At 41.6% G+C, this 21008-nt stretch overlaps 1 protein-coding gene across 1 annotated transcript in view; it reads right to left on the bottom strand.

Annotated features, from left to right (window-relative positions):
- FH (fumarate hydratase) overlaps positions 1 to 21008 on the bottom strand; it is a 94440-nt gene that overhangs the window by 34142 nt on the left and 39290 nt on the right. The window contains exons 4-5 of the mRNA XM_075596840.1: positions 9331 to 9507; positions 290 to 472 (exon numbers count right to left, since the gene is read on the bottom strand). Of these exons, the coding sequence (XP_075452955.1) occupies positions 290 to 472; positions 9331 to 9507 (360 nt within the window). The remainder of the gene's footprint in view (positions 1 to 289; positions 473 to 9330; positions 9508 to 21008) is intronic.

Below are 21008 nucleotides of genomic sequence, written 5' to 3'. Positions count from 1 at the left end.
TATCACATGATGAATAACATTGCAGCTTACTATTGGTTCGCATGACGCTTGAGAGCTTTATTTATTTTTCTGGAGGGACCAGACCAGTGACATCTTCCTCGATAAGTACACTCCCGGATTCCTACATACGTTATAAACTAACTGCTCCTTTAAGTACTTAATTCTGAATTCTCCTCATGCACAAACTACAAACAAGGTTCACATATCTCTTTCTTTAGTTAGAAAATACAGTAATTTGGAATATCTGCTTTATAATTACAATGGATAACCATTCAAATATACATTATACCTGTCCAAGAGAAAGTGGCACTGCATCTTGTGTATGAGTACGGCCAATTTTAATAATATTTGAGAATTCATTGGATTTTCCTTCTAGGGCATCATGGAGCTTTTGTAGACCAGGTAAAAGAACTTCATGGACTTCTTTTGCAGCAGCAATATGCATTGCTGTGGGAAAAGTATCATTGGAGCTCTGCAAAGAAACATGTCACATGACAAACCAACAACATTTTCTCCTGGCGTCTGTGCTGTGATATGATTAACAGGTCAAGACATCGCTGTTCAGTGAGGAGAGTGTGTGTGTGGGGGGGGGGGAATAGGAGAGCAGGAGGCAGGTGTGCAAGGCTATTCAGAGGGGACGTGTGTGTCACTGCACAGCTCAGGGCTGGGAGGCAGGCATGCGAGGGGACAAGAATAGTTGGAGGGGACAGAGCTAGGGAGAGGGAGAGGGGAGAGAGAGAGGGAGACGGGAGAGAGGGGGGGAGAGAGAGAGGGGGGGGAGAGGGGGAGAGAGGGGGAGAGGGGGAGAGAGGGAGAGGGGGAGAGGGGGAGAGGGAGAGGGGGAGAGGGGGAGGGGGAGAGGGAGAGGGAGAGGGAGAGGGAGAGGGAGAGGGAGAGGGAGAGAGAGAGAGGAGACAGAGACAGAGAGAGTGGAGAGGGAGAGTTGTCAGAAAACTATTGAATCTATCATGGATTAAACTGGTGAGTCTCTCCATAGTCATAACAAGATTAATTTTATTCATTACTGTTGTGATTGGTGGGGAGTTGCTCTGTTTCCAATATTTTGCTATCATTGTTTTAGCTGCAGAGAGAATTTGTATTATCAAATAGTCTGCCTTCCTTTCGAGGCCTTCTGTAGGTTTTAATAAAAGTACAGTTTCCATATCCCATGTCAAATCTAAACCTAGTACCCGCTTTATTAGTCTTCTAATTCTTCCCCAGTAAAAAATAATCTTGGGACATGACCACCAGATATGTTTAAACGTGCCCAGGTGTCCGCATTTACGCCAGCACATAGGGGAAGTTAATGGGAAGAAGGAATAGAGGCGTACGGGCGTATAATACCATCTATGAAGAATTTTCAAATTTGTTTCTCTGACCGATGAACATCTGGTAGCTCTAGCTATTCTTTCATAGATTTACTCCCAGTCCTCTTCCGCTATGGGGTTTCCTAAATCTTTTTCCCAATCTGATATATTTTTACTTGTTTGCCCTCTATGTTGCCGTATCAGTACCTGGTAAAACTGGGCAATCGTCCCTTTATGGTATACTGTACGCCTGATTGATACAAACTTTCGAAAGTGGTTAGGGATCTAGTCCAGGTTTCTTATGGATGTATCGAGGAAACAATGTTTGAGCTGCATATACTGAAATATATATGTATTCGGGATATCGTATTCTTCGCTTAAATCAGAAAATGACTTGATTCTACTTCCTTTTTGCATATTACCAATAGAAAGTAACCCTTTTTTCAATAAAAACTGAACAATAAAAACAAGAAAGCAAAGAATTCTTCAAGAAAGAGATTACTGAAGAAGAAAAAACAGAAAACAAAAGGAAATTAAAAAAAAAAACCCTGATACACCAGGGGAAACCTAGAGAAAAGAGCCAAAGTTAAGACTCTACCTATACTACTGTACCTACAATATCACCAACACAGGAAAACACACAGAATAATACAGAAAATACAGATACAAATATAGAGATTTTGCACAAAAACAATACAAATGGAAAACGTATTCTAAAAAAAAAAAAATCAAACAGACAGCAAGGCTGTAAGTGAACAGACACTGCTGATAACCACCGTCCCTTGGGACCTCAACACCTCTGAAATCAGAAATCCTGAGGAATGTAAGAGCAAAACAGCCAGGAAACAATTCAAGCATGATATACCAAGAGAACATCCAGAAACTCTGTTTGCTGATTTTGCATATACAGAGGAGAAAAAGGTTACTTACTTTTCTTGCCGAATCCCCTGCAGCCTCGCACACTGCAATATGCAAACACTACCACACACATCACAAAGGGAGGAATTTGACATGGAAGACAACTAAAAATCCATGACGGGGAAGAGTCAGATAGTACTATATTAACTGTAAATGTTTTTCACAATAGCACCACCATGGTGCAAGGCAGTGAGAGTAGTCTGCAGGAATTTGAGAGTATCTGCCATGTACTTAAAGTCCAGGCCAAAATTAAAGAAAATGAGCTTCCCTCAAATAAGGAAAACAGAGTGACAGAGAGCAAAGAAATACACATAAAAAGACTGAGTCCCAATCAGAAACACAGCCAACAAAGATATTGCACCAAGGCCCAGCACATCATATCCATCCCCAGCACTATCACAGACAGCATGTCCAAGCTGGAGAGGGACATCACACTATTCAAAGAAGACTTGTTAAGTAAACAATCTTAGCACTGACCAGCTAAGGGAAGAAATTAGTACTGTAAATAAAAAATGAATACATAGCAAATATGCAAGAACAAAAAACTACTATTATAACCCTGCAACAGGACAATAAGCAGATCAGAGACGAACTGAGGAAACTCGAAGAGAAACATAAAATGATAGTCTCATCCACAAAGAAAGAAAACCCAGACTCGCATTGTAACAGCAACACAGCAAAAAAACATTAACAAAAACCTCCCAAGAGAGCGACAACCAGCCCATAATTACTTATAACCAGCAAAGACGGGAGTCAGTAACACACAGCACAGAGCAAACCCTCAGCTCAGACATAGAAACACCAAGAACAAAGACAGACTCAACCCCAACCACTGGCTCAACAATAAACACTACTGTCCCCAAAACAACCCACAACAATGCACATGTGGTGCGCAACAGGGAGCACAGCACAACAACTAGAATAGACACCAGGCAGAACAACACAGACATTATAATACTCATGGACTCAAATGGCAAATAGCTGAACAGCGAGCAACTATTCCCAGGTAAAAACGTAACCATGATCCACTGCCCCACAACACAGAGTGCCCTGGATATTCAAAACAAACCAGACTTCATAAACCCTAGATACATCATCATCCACAAAAGGTACCAATGACCTCCCGACCCAGCAGAGGCAGCTAGTTGAGAACCTGACACAAGCAGAGAGCAACACAACGATTTCCCACCACAAAGAAAATTATGTCTACCTTACTACAAAGAAGAGATATATAAACGCCTACCATCCAGAACAACAACACAGAGTTGGCAAAAAGATGCACATCTCTCGCCATGTACACCTGGCTCAGCATTTCTCCATCATACCCCAACATCTGTATGGCCACGTGCACCTCAACCAGCAAGGCTTGCACTACTTTGCAAAGACCTTGAAAGATGTCACCTTGGAGAGAACAGCCAATACCCCCTTCAGGACAGGACACTGCACCATGGACCCAGACTACACAGAACTCATGAGACACAGAGATACCCACACAGAATGCAGCATTGGAACAACCACCCAGCATCACAGAACAGCACCACACCAACAACCTCCAGAATCAGACCAACTGCCAGCAATGAACTAAAGGAAATCCGGGCACTGCTCAATACCATCTGCACCAGACTAATGTAAATAAAGAGAAGTACATAAATGCTAAGAATGAATGTACCCACATTTACAGGATCAACAAAGACTAGTAACTAAAAATTAAAAAAGCAAATTAGGTCACTGGAAGGTATGATATGTAAAATATACTATATAAAGATAAGATCTTTTAAAATTAGCAGCTGGAACATTCAGGGCATGAATGTGTCAGCTTTTTTTTGTCTAAAACACAAGATCCAGACTTTATAAACAATTTGACAAACGTAGACATTTTTATCCTACACAAAACATGGATCCACTCTGAGGAAATGTCTCTCACACCTATGGGGTACAGGCAGCTTCTAGTACCAGCTCAAAAACACAAAAGTTGTCAAATGAAGCCACCTGTCAGGAGGAATCATAATATGGTACAAGGAGCTCAAAAGACAAATAAACCCAATAAAAAGAAGAGATACCCACATGTGGCTACAAATAAAAGTCTAAAATTAAAAGAAAAAGCGCACAAATTCAATAATAATAAAAAAAAAAAAATACGGTACAAAAAACGTTCAGATCTCCTGATCAGGTCACAGATGTAAACTTCAGCAAGTGGACAGTAACCTCAAAAACTGAGCAAGAGTCCAGGTAAATAGCCGAAACAGCCACAACTACAACCGCAGGCAGCTGATCACGGTGTCCTCGTGGGGGAGTGCAGGATGCCGGTGTCAGTCATTACGGTCTCAGGTGTCACACGTTATAGAACGCAACTCTACCTCTACGCGTTTCGTATTGATTTAACACTATAAAAGTCTCCATGTTCACCTATCAATATGACACATACCTATGTGCAGCATACACACTCCCTCCCCCGCCCCCCCAAGTCGACTCCCCATACTACAAGCCAGACATCTTTGAGATCCTGCAGACAGAGGCAATCCACTTTCAGACCCTGGACAAAGTGCTGATATGTGGAGACCTCAAGGTCAGAACAGGCAGAGAACAGGACCACATATCTACAGATGGAAATAACTACATCTTTGGAAATGACACTTGCTTTCATAGTTCTGTGACATGCCAAAGAACCAGCTACGACAGCGTAATAAACAAGAATGGCAAAGAGATCCTGAACCTGTGTCGCGGTCTGGGACTGTACATTATCAATGGACGGACAAGGGGAGACTCTTTGGGAAGATGCACATACAGCTCTGTACTGGGCAGCAGCACAGTGGATTATCCAATCACTGATATAGACCCACAAGCCATCAGTGCTTTCATAGTTACACCAGCATCACCTCTATCAGACCACAATCAAACCCTGCTCTTTATTAAGAGACCAGACTAACCAAGCACAACACAAAAAAAACCTCTCCAACCACCATAGCCTGAAAGTCACCTGCAAATTGACAAAACAGAGCCTTGCGACATACACAGAAACAAATCAACAGCCCAGAAGTCGGAAACCAACTCCAAAGCTTCCAGAACACAAAACTACGAGCAGAACAAACATTGAGTAAACCTGGCAGTAAGACATCAACAAAATATTCCATCAAATAGCAAGAAAATCAAACCTGGAAAAAAATCAGCCCTAAAAGACCGACAACAAACTCTAAAATCAAAGAAAAATTGTTTGATATGGAATTTAACACCCTTAGAAAAAGCCTACAAACAATATCAAAGCAAAAACACAGAGACCCAAACAATACAGAACTATGAACAAGGTACCACCAACACCTGAAGCACTACAGGCACACCCTAAGAATTAAAAAACACAACCACATTGCCAAAAAATGTTTTAAAATTTTGAAGAAGCATTGGATGAGTATACTTTTTGGCAAACTTGGAACCATCTTGATACAAAACAGAATAACGGACACTTGGCCATTCAAAATGGCAACATCTGGAAAAACAACTTTGAGGACCTTTACCAAGAAATCCCAAAAGAAAACCTGACAAGAGCAAAAACAAATCCTCACCAAACAAACACTGGAGAACATTATACAAGATAATCAAAAACTCCTGGACATACCAATCCAGGAAATAAAAGAAAAAAGAAAACTATTAAAAACCAAGAAGCCAGTGAACCAGATGGCATTCTGCATGACGTGATAAAGTACAGCAACCCAACTATACAAGAAGCTCCACTCAAAATGTTCAACATGGTCCTCACTACTGGCTACTTCCCTGAACTGTGGAGCCAAGGACTGATATCCCCTATTCACAAGACAGGCTGGACCCATCCAATTACAGAGGCATCTGTGTCAGCAGCACCCTGGGGAAACTGTTCAACAGCATTTTGAAAAGCAGAATCCTCACCTTCCTGACAGAGCAGAGTGTACTGAGTAAGAGCCAGACAGGCTTCCTGCCAAACCACCACAACACAGATCACATCTACACCCTACACAGCCTGATCAATAAGCACGTCCACAACACAACAAGGGCAAAATCTTTGCTTTGTGGACTTTAAAAAGGCCTTCGACGCCATCTGGCATCCAGGTCTAATGCTGAAAATACTAGAGAGCGGAATAGGAGGAGAGCAGAGGAGATCCTGCTGAGCCACGTCCTCCTCTCCCGGCGGCGCCAATCCCAGATGCCCACAGTACTACACAGTTACAGTCTATGTGGCTGCGCCAAAAACAACATGGTCGACGCAACTTCACTGCTTCTCCCGAGTGACTGAGCTAATTCCCACAGGAGGTAAGAAGGGTGAACCCTGCTACACTAGAAAAATTCAGCCACACCTGTGCACTCTGTGAACCTAGACAAAACTAGAATGGTATTCCAAAAACAAAAAAAATCTAAAAACACATCCAACCATATTGCATTTCACACTGAATGACAATGCACTGGAACACATATCTGGGTCTAACAATTAGCTCATCAGGGAAATTTAACCTGGCCATAAATACACTGAAGGAGAAGGCCCGCAGAGCATTCTATGCAATAAGGAAACAGCTGTACCGTCTCAAACCGCCAATAATAATCTAGATGAAAATATTCAACAGCATCATCCTTCTGTATGGCAGCGAGGTGTGGGGTCCTGTGACATACCCAGACGTCACAAAATGGGATACCAGCCCAACCGAAATACTGCATTTGGAATTCTGCAAAACACCTTCTCCAAGTACACAGGAGTACATCAAGCAATGAATGCCGGGCTGAGCTGGGCCGTTTTCCTGTACTGCTCACTGTAAAGAAGAGACCACTGACATTCTGGGCTCACCTAAACAACAGCCATTCACAGTCTTACTGCTACACAGCAATGAGAAGCCAGGAGCTCCTCACTAAACCCTGTGCCATCAAACAACTTGTCCTCTCACTCCAAGAACAAAGCCCCACACAGATCAAAAACCTGCAGAAAAAACAAATCAACTAAATCGGCAGCGAAATGAAGGAGCAGTATGTGACTATGTGGGAAAAGGATATCCAGCGCTCAAAGAAGCTAGAGACCTACCACAGCCTACAGAGAGAATACACTCTGGCACCCTACCTACTGAAGGAAAAAGACCTTAAACAGAGACAGAGCTTGGGCCAGTACAGAATTGAGTGCCCACAGCCGGGAAATAGAAACAGGCAGACAGAGAGAACTGGAAACCCCAGGAGGTGAGACTGTCCCAGCAATGCTAGGAGAGCTGGAAGATGAAACACTTCCTGTGGCACTGCACACATTACTCTGAAGTGAGGAGTGCCCACATGGAGAAACTCACAGCTCTTATCAAGAACTTTAATAATATAAAAGAGAACCAAAAAAGAGTGACCCTCCTGGGAGCAGATGAAACCACAGCAGAACTGTGTCAGAGAGAGAGCGAGCGAGCAAGAGTATGCCAGCGAGAGAGAGAGCGCGAGAGTGTCAGAGAGAGAGAGAGAGAGAGAGAGAGAGTGCACCAAAGAGAGAGAGAGCAAGAGTATGCCAGAGAGAGAGAGAGAGCGCAAGAGTGTCAGAGAGAGAGAGAGTGCACCAGAGAGAGAGAGAGCGCCAGAGAGAGAGTGCGCCAGAGAGAGAGAGAGTGCGCCAGAGAGAGAGAGAGCGTCAGAGAGAGAGAGAGCGCGTACGAGACAGAGAGTGCGTACGTGAGAGAGAGTGCGTACGTGAGAGAGAGAGTGCGTACGAGAGTGAGCGTACGAGAGAGAGAGAGAGTCCGTCCCAGAGAGAGAGAGAGTCCGTCCCAGAGAGAGAGAGAGTCCGTCCCAGAGAGAGAGAGAGAGTCCGTCCCTGAGAGAGAGTCCCAGAGAGAGAAAGAGTCCCAGAGAGAGAAAGAGTCCCAGAGAGAGAAAGAGTCCCCGAGAGAGAAAGAGTCCCCGAGAGAGAAAGAGTCCCCGAGAGAGAAAGAGTCCCCGAGAGAGAAAGAGTCCCCGAGACAGAGAAAGAGTCCCCGAGACAGAGAAAGAGTCCCGAGACAGAGAAAGAGTCCCCGAGACAGAGAAAGCGTCCCCGAGACAGAGAAAGAGTCCCCGAGACAGAGATAGTCCCCGAGACAGAGATAGTCCCCGAGACAGAGATAGTCCCCGAGACAGAGATAGGGGATAGTCCCCGAGACAGAGATAGTCCCCGAGACAGAGATAGTCCCCGAGTCAAAGTCCCAGAGAGAGAGTGGGTCCGAAAGAGTGTGCGAAAGTGTAAGAAAGTGTGTCCATGAGAGAGAGTGAGTCAAAGAGAGAGTGTGAGTTAGAAAGAGTGAGTGTCAGAGAATATTGCTATGTTCAAAAAAATATTCTGCTAAGCACATCAAATAGGAATCCCAGCATTAATAAATACAAATGCATATATTATTACCTTATGTTTATACTAATTAACATAATGAAAAACATTTTTTAGATTTAAACCTGTTCTAGATAAAGCAGTATAAACATGTTTCAGCTCTGGAGGACCACTTTTTAAAAAGCAAACAATTTTCATAAAGGCTTATGATTCTTTGTCCAGTCCTCCAAAATAATGGTATATTGCTATATACAGGCATACCCAGGTTTAAGGACACTCACTTTAAGTACACTCGCGAGTAAGGACATATCGCCAAATGGGCAAACGGCAGCTCACGCATGCGCCTGTCAGAACGTCATGAACAGCAATATCGGCTCCCTACCTGTACCGAAGCTGTGCGCAAGCGGGGAGACTATAGAGCCTGTTACAAATGCGTTATTTACATCAGTTATGCACGTATATGATGATTGCAGTACAGTACATGCATCGATAAGTGGAGAAAAGGTAGTGCTTCAGTTTAAGTACATTTTCGCATTACATACATGCTCCGATCCCATTGCGTACGTTAATGCGGGGTATGCCTGTACAGTATAAGGTAGTCTACCTGCCCAGACTATTTTCCTTCAGAAATTTCCACAACTGAATTTAACATTTACAGCACTTTTTACTGCTGTATAAGCTTATATTAAAAAAAAAAAAAAAAAAAACAAGACTTGATTATCAGGTTCAGTAAAAATAAAAAATAAAGCACTAATATTTTTTTCACATTTTAAATATTTTGTATGTAGATCTGAAGTGTGTCAATTAAAAAGGTATGACACTTACCTGGCTTTTGTTAACATGATCATTAGGGTGCACTGGATTCTTGCTCCCCAGTTTCCCACCCATCATCTCAATAGCCCTATTGCTGATTACTTCATTTACATTCATGTTAGTCTGAGTCCCAGATCCAGTTTGCCACACAACCAGTGGAAAGTGGTCATCTAATTTGCCAGCAGAAACCTATAAAATGTTGATAAGTTACAAAACACAGCATTAAATAAAATATACTTGAACATTAGATATTTGCCTCAGGCTAAGTAGCCTAAAACAACAACAACAACAAAACAACCTAAGTACAAGTAGCCTAAAACAACAACAACTAAAAAATAACAAATACAATTTTTAGGAACCGAACTATTATCTATTGGAAATTGAACATAATTGTGATGACACTTCTTTACAGTACAGTTTTTTTTATGCAATCACTTATTGACAACACAAGCTACAGTATATATGGTACAGTAATACAATCTGAAATGAAATAAGGATGCCTCTGTTAATTATTAAAATGATCAACTGAAAGACTTAAACCTAGAACAGTATAGCTCTAACAAACTGGTTAAGTTACATAGTTAGATATTAGATGAGGTTGAAAAAAAATATATGTCCAACCTATGCTAAATTTAGACGACAGATACATACAGATGCAGTGGCCGTTATTCAAACACTTCACGCGTTGTATACCTTGGAATACCCATGTCATGGCGCGTGATTTCTTCCAACAGTACCGCCTTAAGACGCGTGTTGACTCATGTTTTTATCGAGTGCAGAAAATTGAATTTTAGCGTCGCAATACCGTCGAGAAACCCAAGTGGGCGATCGGGAGTTGTCTTAAAAATCTAATAGCAATTACAGTAAAAACAAAAAATGTGAATGAAACCGCAGACACCATATTTGAACAATAAATGAATAACAGGTGCTCTGGAGGATAATGGTATGATAATAACAGTGTTGATCAAAAGAATGATCAGAAAGTTTCCCCCTATGGTAAGCACTCAATGTCATATATAGTGCCTGCAGTAAATTACTGCTACTCAGGTCAATGACCCAGAATCACCGGAGAAATCAAAAATAATAACATTTTATTACTTCTACATTGAAATTAAAAACACAGATACATTATTAAAAATCCCCATACTAATGTGGCATAAAGCGTAAGTCGTCAAAATTTGGTATGCCTATATGGCTGATACCTGCATTAACTCCTATTATACATCCAATTAATATCTTAGTATTCAAAATAGCAACGATTCTCTAAATGTCCAGGTTATTAAACCTAAATCAGATCTCTCTCTCAATCAGAGATCAGACTTGTGCAGAAATCACATACACATATCTAGAACACATATTTCTGATTAATATCAGCTAGTATGTCTCTTTAAGGAGCATGGTCACACTGCGTAGCGTGGTGTATGTCAATAAGATAGGCGAAAATCCTCATTGGGTATGGTGTAAGTATTATGGCGGCCGATTGATATAAATATCTCTCGCTATATGTCCTATATAAGAGCGTTTAATATCATGACAATTTCTTTCTGTATACACCACTTCCAAGATATATCATTAGGGAAAACATGTAACCAATACAGCGCAGTGGATACTCATTGCAATTCAGTATAAATATTTACTGCGACATTGTCTCCTTTTCAAAGGTAAGCATCGGCGGATACTAGGTATGAAGAAACCGCTGCAAATACAAGCCTGCTCGTTGTCTAGGTAGTGTGGATGTCGCCACTTCGAGTGACGTCACCGATGTGACGTCCTACGTTCCCGACGCTTCATCAGGGGGAGGAGGGATAGAGGTATGATCTTTCCGGTGGATATTTATACTCTCAATGGAGTGTGTGGTTCAGCCCACAAGGTAAAGTAGGCGGGGTCTGAGCCATTAGTTCAAACCAAACCTGAAGGTAAGGAGAACTTGGATGTAGAAATCTTTAAAGTAGTATGGAAGTTTAAAAAAGGAAGTTGGGACAATTGATCTGCTTCTCATCTCATCTCATCTCTTGTCTTTTCTCAGGTAAAAACATCTCAAATTGTCTGTGTGTCCTGCAATCCTCATACCCTGCTGTCTATTTAGCTCATTTTAGTTCAATTTAGGTAAAAACATCTCAAATTGTCTGTATGGAAATCATCCCCCTATTGCCTTAATTTAATTCATCTTTCACACTTGTGCAAGACAACACCCACCTTAGAAAAACCATTTGCATTAACTACCCTCACATGTGCTAATTAAGTTTGTTGTACCAACCAGGTGACTTTCTAAATGTATATAAGTAAACTTACAACAGCCATTGCTGCTTGCAGCCTTTGCTCTTAAGCAGAAATGCTTTTAAGTAGAAATCTTTAAAGTAGTATGGATGTTTAAAAAAGGAAGTTCAAAAAAGAAGTGGAAAAAGTGGACACAATCTAATGCTTCTGATTCCTGCATTTGAACTGCGCTGGAAAGGAGGTTATCATCCCACACTGCACATCTCAACACATTACTATTGCTGTGATGCCGCCTTTACTTTTTATATTTGCTGTAACCTCACTTATTATCAAATTATGCACTTCCTTCCACCAGCCTCATCATGTCTCTAACTCTATTCATATTTCACCATCTCTCCAAACTTCACCACTTCTCAGTTCACATGAACTCCTCTCTTACCTGCGCCCTCTGTCACCACACAGTTATGCCGCCTGCACTAAAACACCCCCCTACAAATCATCCTCACACATTCTCTTTCTGTCCATGCTTCTCCTCCTTGCTTCTGGGGATATCTCTCCCAATCCTGGTCCCTGCCTTATTTCTACTTGCTCTCGTCCTCGCCTTCCACATGCAACTTCTACTCCTTCTGGTGTCAACCCCTCTAACCTCATACCCATCCCCTGCCACCCTCCCACCTCTCTCCCTTTCTCCTGTGCCCTTTGGAATGCTCTCTCCCTCTCTAACAAGTTCCTCTCCAGATCTTCTCTCCTCTCCCGGTCCATGTGGCGGTCATCTATCGCCCACCTTCCTCTACTCATCCCCCTTCTGCCTTTCTCTCTCACTTTGAATCCTGGCTCTCTTTCTTTCTCTCCTCAGACTCCCCTGTTCTTCTCCTTGGGGACTTCAATTGCCACATTGATGACCCCTCTCTCCCTTGGGCTTCCCGCTTTCTTTCTCTAACCTCTTCTTTTGGCCTTCAACAGTGGACTGCAGCCAGCACCCACAAGGATGGCCACTACTTAGACCTGGTTTTCACTAAAAACTTCTCTCTCTCCGTCTTCTCCATTTCCCCTTTTCCTCTCTCCGAACATCACCTCATCTCATTTTCTCTCTCTCGCTTCTCTCCATCTCCATCTCGCCCTCGTTTTTGCAGAAACCTGCGCTCTATTAACCTCCCAGCTCTTGATTCCACTTTACGCTCCTCCCTCTCCTCTCTCAGTTCTGCTTCAGACCCTGACAACCTGGTCAGGAACTACAACTCTGCCTTATCTTCCTCTCTTGATCTTCATGCCCCACTTTCTCTCTGCCGTCCTCGCCCTTCTAACCCCAGACCCTGGCTAAACTCCCACACACGCATGCTGCGTTCCTCCACTTGTTCCTCTGAACACCTCTGGAGGAAATCTCATACGCTCGCAGACTTCATTCACTACAAATTTATGCTATCCTGTTTCAACTCTGCCCTCTTTCAGGCTAAACAAACCTACTTTTCATCACTAATCAACACACACAAGTCTAACCCACGCCGTCTCTTTTCTGTCTTTTACTCTCTACTCAGACCACCCTCAGCTGCCTCCTCTTCTTCCTCCATCTCACCTCAGGACTTTGCTGACTTTTTTAAGAAAAAGGTGGAGTCCATACGGCAGAACATCCCATCTGTTGCCTCCTCCCATCCCACAAAGCTTCCCAAATCTCCTCCTGTCTTTCTTGACTCTTTTTCTGCTATCTCGGAGGAGGATGTATCACTGCTGATCTCCTCTTCTCCCTCTACCACTTGCCCTCTTGATCCCATTCCCTCCCATCTCCTAAAACCTCTTGCTCCTTCTATAATCCCTATGCTCACACAGATCTTTAACTCTTCCCTCTACTCTGGTACCTTTCCTTCATCCTTCAAGCATGCAACCGTTATACCATTACTCAAAAACAGCAAGCTTGACCCTACCTGTCCTTCTAACTATCGACCTGTCTCCCTCCTGCCTTTTGCCTCCAAACTCCTTGAACGTCTTGTATTCTCTCGATTGCTACACTTTCTCAACACCTATTCTGTACTAGACCCTCTACAATCTGGCTTCCGCACTGCTCACTCTACTGAAACAGCCCTCACTAAAATAACTGACGACCTCCACGCTGCCAAAGACAGAGGTCATTACACTCTGCTCATATTACTCGACCTCTCTGCAGCATTCGACACCGTGGACCACCCTCTTCTCCTTCACATTCTCCATACTCTTGGTATTCGGAATAAAGCTTTATCCTGGATCTCCTCTTACCTCTCCCATCGTACCTTCAGTGTCTCTTTTGCTAACACCTCCTCCTCCTCTATTGATCTCTCTGTGGGGGTACCCCAGGGCTCTGTCCTGGGACCCCTTCTCTTTTCTCTCTACACACTCTCTCTAGGTGACCTAATCACATCTTTTGGGTTTAAATATCACCTCTATGCTGACGACACACAAATTTACCTTTCAACCCCTGACCTTACACCTGCTATACAGACCAAAGTTTCTGAATGCCTCTCTGGAATATCATCCTGGATGGCCATCCGCCGACTGAAACTTAACATGGCAAAAACAGAGCTCCTTATACTACCTCCCAAACCTGGCCCTACTACATCCTTCCACATTGCTATTGGAAATACGATCATTCACCCAGTAGCCCAAGCACGCTGCCTAGGGGTCACACTTGATTCCTCTCTCTCATTCTCCTCTCATATTCAAAACGTTTCTAAAACTTGTCGCTTTTTCCTCCGCAATATCACAAAGATACGCCCTTTCCTCTGTTACTCAACTGCTAAAACTCTGACTCAGGCCCTCATTCTCTAATGTCTCGATTACTGCAACCTCCTGCTGTCCGGCCTTCCTACCTCTCACCTGTCTCCCCTACAATCTATCCTAAACACTGCTGCCAGAATCACTCTACTCTTTCCTAAATCTGTCTCAGCGTCTCCCCTGCTGAAATCCCTCTCCTGGCTTAAATCGCGTATCTCACACTCAATTCTACTGCTCACTTTTAAAGCTTTACATTCTTCTGCCCCTCATTACATCTCAGCCCTAATTTCTCGCTATGCACCATAACGACTCTTGCGTTCTTCTCAAGGATGTCTTCTTTCTACCTCCTTTGTATCTAAAGCTCTCTCCCGCCTTAAACCTTTCTCACTTTCTGCCCCACACCTCTGGAATGCCCTTCCCCTCAATACCCGACTAGCCCCCTCGCTATCCACCTTTAAGACCCACCTTAAGACACATCTGCTTAAAGAAGCATATGAGTAGCACTGGATAATCATGGACACATGACACAAAGCTTGGCCCCCTGCAGACGCACTTACTAGTATTCCCTCCTACTGTCTCTGTACGTTCTCCCTATCTACCAATTAGATTGTAAGCTCCTCGGAGCAGGGACTCCTTCCTTAATGTTACTTTTACAGTATGTCTGAAGCACTTATTCCCATGATCTGTTATTTATATTTGTTATTTATATGACATGTATTACTACTGTGAAGCGCTAGGTACATTTTATGGCGCTATACAAATAAAGACATACATACATACATACATGTGCCTATATCAGATGTTTAACCAATAATCAATGTTAGCTGATCGTTTTAAACATGACAAGTCACTTATATAGTGATTGTAAGCGATAGATTATTATTCTAGAAAGCGAAGATATAGGGTTTTATAATAAAGGATAAACATAGTACAGAGTCTTGTTATGATCAGATGAGTGTAATGTATTGTATATGTGTATGTGTAATACATAAAAAATTAATATAAAAAATAATAATGAAATAAAATAAATAAATATTTAATTGTGTGTGTATGTGATTATTGTGTCTTAATAATTGGTGATAATTGCTATTGTGAGTAATAAGGAAAGACCCATGCCCATATATATATATATATACACATTAATGATAAAGGGTACTGTGTAGGAGTGTTACTCAAATATAGCGACCTGCCCATAGTGGTCAATGCAGGTCCTGTTTAACCAAATCAATATCTAGAGTGTAATATGTGTAATGTACAGGTGTAGGAGTGGATGTTTATATGAAAGAAAGAGTGATCTGCCCTTTAAGGTCAATACAGATCAAATAGTAATATAGTTGCCCCTTATTTATATTACACCTAAAATTAGTAAGAAGTTGTGCGCAGCGTCTAAACATGTGATTTAAATAGACTAATATATATGTGTATATATTGTGAACAGATGATGTAACCTCAAAGCTAAATAAAAGGAGAATAGATAAACCCTTCGTTTAATCCTATGGGGGCCAGGGTATGTAGTTGGAAAATCCAACGGCATTCCTGTTGTAGAAGCCGCTGGTCCCAATTGCCTCCTCTAGGGTCTCTAGGTATATATTCAATCCCACAGAAGTGCATAACTTTAGGGTCCCCCTTATGATGTTCTATGACATGTCTGGCAATGGGAGTGTCAGTTGCATTACGAACATTTCCAATATGTTCAAGTACCCTCGTCTTCAATGGTCTGTGGGTCTTGCCCACATACATGATACCCCAATCACATGTCATAAGATAAATCGTACCGCAAGTTAGACAATTGATAAAATCCTTTATCTTAAATGTGGTATTAGTATTGGAATCCATTAATTGTTTGGTGACTGGCATGAAGGGACAGGCTTTACACCTTGCACACGGAAAGGAACCACAGGGTTTGGTACCTAGCCATGTTTTTGTCTTTTGTTTGTCTGATGGTTTGACAATAATGGTCTTGTCCAGTTCCAAATCTCTCAAAGCTAATCTTTCTTGATAGGTCAAGTTTTGTGGTCCTTTGTTTGTCTTTAAATTTTTTAAATCCCTGGTTACAAGTTGATTAAAAACATGGACATTGGAGCAACAGTCAATAGGAGGTGTAAATGAAGATTTCTGTTTTAGATCTATAAATGGGCCTTCGCCAGATGGTCTAAGACTTTCTTCTGCAAGTTCCTCTAGAATATCAATATTATTAAGATCTTGTGTATTCAAAAGTTCTAGAGGGGTATTAACATTTTGCCACGGTCTCCGTTTTTTGAAAAATGTATGCAAATGATAACTTTCGACAAAACAGATTTAGATCTTTGACACCGTCAAATAAATCAATTTGACTGGTAGGGCAAAATGATAGCCCCTTGGACAATACACTAATGTGATTAGGGCTCAGAATTTTACAGGATAGATTGATTACCTGCGTCGTCTTGTCTTCCCCCGAGGATTTCTCCTCTTGGATGGCTCCTGATAGGCCCATCTCTCTCGATCTCTTAGAAAATTTGCCCTTTCCCCTCCTTGTTTTCCTCTTGTAGTTGGAATAGGGAAAAGGCCTGTATTCTCTAAAAAAGAAGGGCCTGGTCTTTGTGGTAGGGGAAAGGGAAATTTCTGATCATTCTTTTGATCAACACTGTTATTAGCAATTACAGTAAACCTGTCTTTTATTGCCGTACAGTACTTCAAGTGTGTGTATAGTGTAATTGTAATTTTTATATTAACTTTACAAAGAAGTCCTTTCTGAGGCTCCTTAGCCATACACAAATCCTCTAACTGTAGAAGATTAAAAATAACTGTACTTGTAACCATGTATTATTTGTTTTACTCTGTGCCCAGGACATACTTGAAAACGATAGGTAACTCTCAATGTATTACTTCCTGGTAAAATATTTTATAAATAAAAATAAAATAAATAAACATAATAAGAGTATTTTGTACGAATTAAGTGTTATTTGTACAGGATAATAAAGGGAAAAAGAGTAATACAAAAATATAACGTCGCTTCTTCTGATTGTAAAATATTATTTCCACGCATGCGTGTATGTAAAAATCATAGTTCGAAATGAAATATTCATATATTTCTGCTACAGTCGCCATCTTATCTTTAGCCGCATTAATTGCAGAAAATATTAAAAATGAATAACTACAGTCAGTTTTTTTTTTATACGTGTACGGTGTACACATGGTGTCCAGTCAAGTCAGCAATTGTGTAAGGATATACTGTATGTAGAATGTAGAAAAAAGCCCAATGCATTGTGTCTTAGAGGTTTTCATTATGAAACGCCTAACTTTGATAACGTCTTCAGCGTCAAGGACCAAGGTCGATTCACAATGGACCACTGTGCTAGACTTGGTTTTTATCTGTTTTTTAAACACCTGAGTCCAAATAATGGCAATCAGATTTCTCCCTGAATCAACACGTCCAGGAACACGCGGTACTCTTTTCGGGAGTGCCACAGTACTTTCCCCGCATCATTCTCTGCAACTTTAAAACTTGGTCTCAGCCAGGCAGGCTTCTCCAGTTGCTCTGCTATTAACAACAGAGTAACTTTGAAAAGCCCGCCAGCCTCATCGACGCAAGTCTCAAGATGGTCAGGTTCTCTGATCGTGCAGTCCCCTTACAAGACCTCGCGCGTCATTTGACGCTGGATAATAGGCGAGCACAGGGGGCTGGCAGGGGAGGGGGGGGGGACGCAGCACAGAAAATTTGCACACGCCTATTCTAAGATACTAGGGACCCACGGTTTCAAGGGTAAACAGTCAGGCTTCACTTTTATTATGAAAGCTGACTACCTCTGCCATCACAATCAGTATTTAATTTATAAATCCAATCCCCATCTTACATGCTAGACAGCTTCCATAGGCAAAATTGCCTTTTGGTTTGTCAGGCAACTAGGTAGCATTAGGTATCCTCTAAAATGGTATGTTAATATCGCTCGGGGCAAGTACAATTGGTTCTTAAAATTTCTCAATTTCCTAAAAATAACTAGTTTCTTTTTTTTTTTTGTTTTTTTTTTTAGAAATGACAGGACCCAGTATAGGGTCATTTCCCAATATGCCCCAGTGTTTGTTTATTATTTACTTAATCTGGTTATCCTTGGAGTAGTAATTCATCCCAAAGGGAACAACAATGGTTTTAATATCTGGGCCACTTTGTAGACAATTCCCCTCGGTCCTGTCATCATATTCTACATCAGAGGTGGGCAACCTATTTCTCAATGTAGCAACAGGTGTGGTGAATGAGAAGTGAAAATCGCCACACTATGCTTTTCATTTACTTGCATCACTACAAATTTAGCTCTCATAAAAAATAATAGTTCAAGGTCCGGTCAAGACTCCAACTAAAGTCAGAGGGGAGTATTTGGTGGCTGTGTTGCATCAATGACTCATTCAGAAAGTGGAAACAAGCACACGCCGTCAGGAAAAAGTTTATTTTACTGTGGGAGCTGGCAAACTCAAATTCGCCACACTTTCATGGCCAATTCACCATTTGTGGCAATTGGCGACAGGGTTGCCCACCTGTTCTACATCTACCGGAACCAGATCAGTTGTCAAATTATTTGATCCTAAACGGAGTACACAGTTATTTTTATTTCATTGAGTCACGAGTGCTCTCCTCACCATCCCCCTAGTCTTATTCAATGCAGTGTCGAGTATATTCCTACAGTAACCACGGTCCACAAATTTGTTATACAGCTCTGCAGCTTGTTCTTCAAAAACACTTTCTAGGGTGCAGTTTCTTTTTAGCCAAACAAATTGGTCAAGGGGTATGTTGTCAATCCATCCCTTAAAATGATTACTTGAGGCTTTTAAGAAGCTGTTTGTATCGCCTTCTTTGAAAAATGTAGATTTACTGACAGGTGTTATTAGGTAATGCTTCTAGACGGAGGTCTAGAAAGTAAATTATCAGTGGATCTTTTTTTAAAGTAAATTTTAAATTATCATTATTTGCATTGAGGTAGAGTAGAAACTCCTCAACAGATGCCCCATAGCCTTTCCAGACTATGAGGATGTCGTCAATGAACCGCATCCATACCACTATGTGGTCAAGAAACGGATTATTCCAAAGGACACAATGACGCTCCCAGCCACCCATATACAAATTGGCGTAGCTGGGAGGAACCGCATGCCCATTGCAGTACCACACATTTGCAGGTAGGTAGAAGCGATCCAGAAATAAAAAATAATTATGCTCAAGTATGAAGGAGATGTATTCCATAATAAAGACTACATTGGTCTCATGAATCCTGGTCCTCTACTAAGAATTGCCTGACTGATTGAATACCTTTGTCATGGGAGATGCTCGTGTAGAGCGCCAGAACATCACACATGATCCACCTAAATTGTTCATTCCAGACAAAGACAGTCATTATACCAATAACAGCAGTTGTGTCCTTGATATAGGAGGAAAGTCTAGATACATATCTCTGCAAAAAATAATCCATGTACTGTGAAACATTAGATGTCAGGGAGCCAATCCCCAAAATGATCGACCTCTCCGGAGGGTTAATCAAACTTTTAGGTACATTGGGGAGGTGGTAAAAAAACGTGAATCCTCGGAAAACAACTAGAAAGAAAATTAAATTCCTTCTCAATCAGGACAGTTTTCTCCAGAGGTCTCTTCAGAATCAATTGTAGTTGATTGAGGTAAGCGGTTCCCCTGCCAGAAGGGAATAGGACTTGGGATCTGAGAGGAGTTGGAGTGCTTCCTTCTGATAGTCCAATCTATCCTGCACTATCACTCCCCCTCCTTTATCTGCCTATCTGATTATTATATCCTTATTGTCCCTAAGTTTACGTAGGGCCAAATTCTACTCTCTAATGAGATTATGTTTGAATGCATCACCAGCCTCCACAAGTTATGAAAAACCATTGTTCACCATATGAAAGAATGTGTTGATGAAGTTGCCCTTAGAATGATCTGGATAGAATTTAGACTATGGTTTAAGGTGGGTATGAGTTATATCAGCGAGTGTTATACCACCGGGATCACGCTATTATGAACTGTCTAAAAGAGAGACATCCCTCCTGTCATCCATTCTCATAAAATGCCGCTAAAGTGTAAGATTACATGTCATTTTGTGTAAGTCAGTGAAGAGTTTTGGGCAACATGAGGGTGCATATGAGAGACCGTTGCTCAGGGTGCCACACTCTTTGCCTGTTAAAACTGACGAGAGACTAAAGACACCTCCCTTTCCCTTTTAACGAAGGACCCTGTTCTCTGTCCTCACACCAGACTGATGTAAGTATGCAAAATTCGACCAACATCATTACCATAAACAAGCATACATCACTATATGCAGAGAAAGAGAAATACATTAATGCCAAGAATGAATATACCCACATCTACAGTATCAACAAAGACTAGCAAAACAAAACAAATCAAAAACAACACTTGCAAATTAGCTCACTGGAAGGTATAAGATATATAATATATACTGTATCCAAGATGGGATCTTTTAAAATTAGCAACTGGAACATTCAGGGCCTGAATGCGTCAGCTTTTGGGTCTAAACCACAAGATCAAGACTACATAAACAATTTGACGAACGTAGACATTTGTATTCTCCATGAAACATTGACCCAATCGGAGGAGACGTCTCTCTCATACCTATGGGTACAGACAGCTCCTAGTACCAGCCCAAAAACACAAAAGTGGGAAACGAGGCACCCATTCAGGAGGAGTCATAATATGGTATGAGTAGCTAAAAGGCCAAATAAACTCAATAAAAAGGAGGAGA

Source organism: Ascaphus truei, chromosome 4 (genome assembly GCF_040206685.1).
Source record: "Ascaphus truei isolate aAscTru1 chromosome 4, aAscTru1.hap1, whole genome shotgun sequence".
In the NCBI taxonomy this organism is placed as follows: Eukaryota; Metazoa; Chordata; class Amphibia; order Anura; family Ascaphidae; genus Ascaphus; species Ascaphus truei.
The sequence above is the reverse complement of the archived record's forward strand: the minus strand, read 5'-3'. Positions and strand labels throughout refer to the sequence as shown.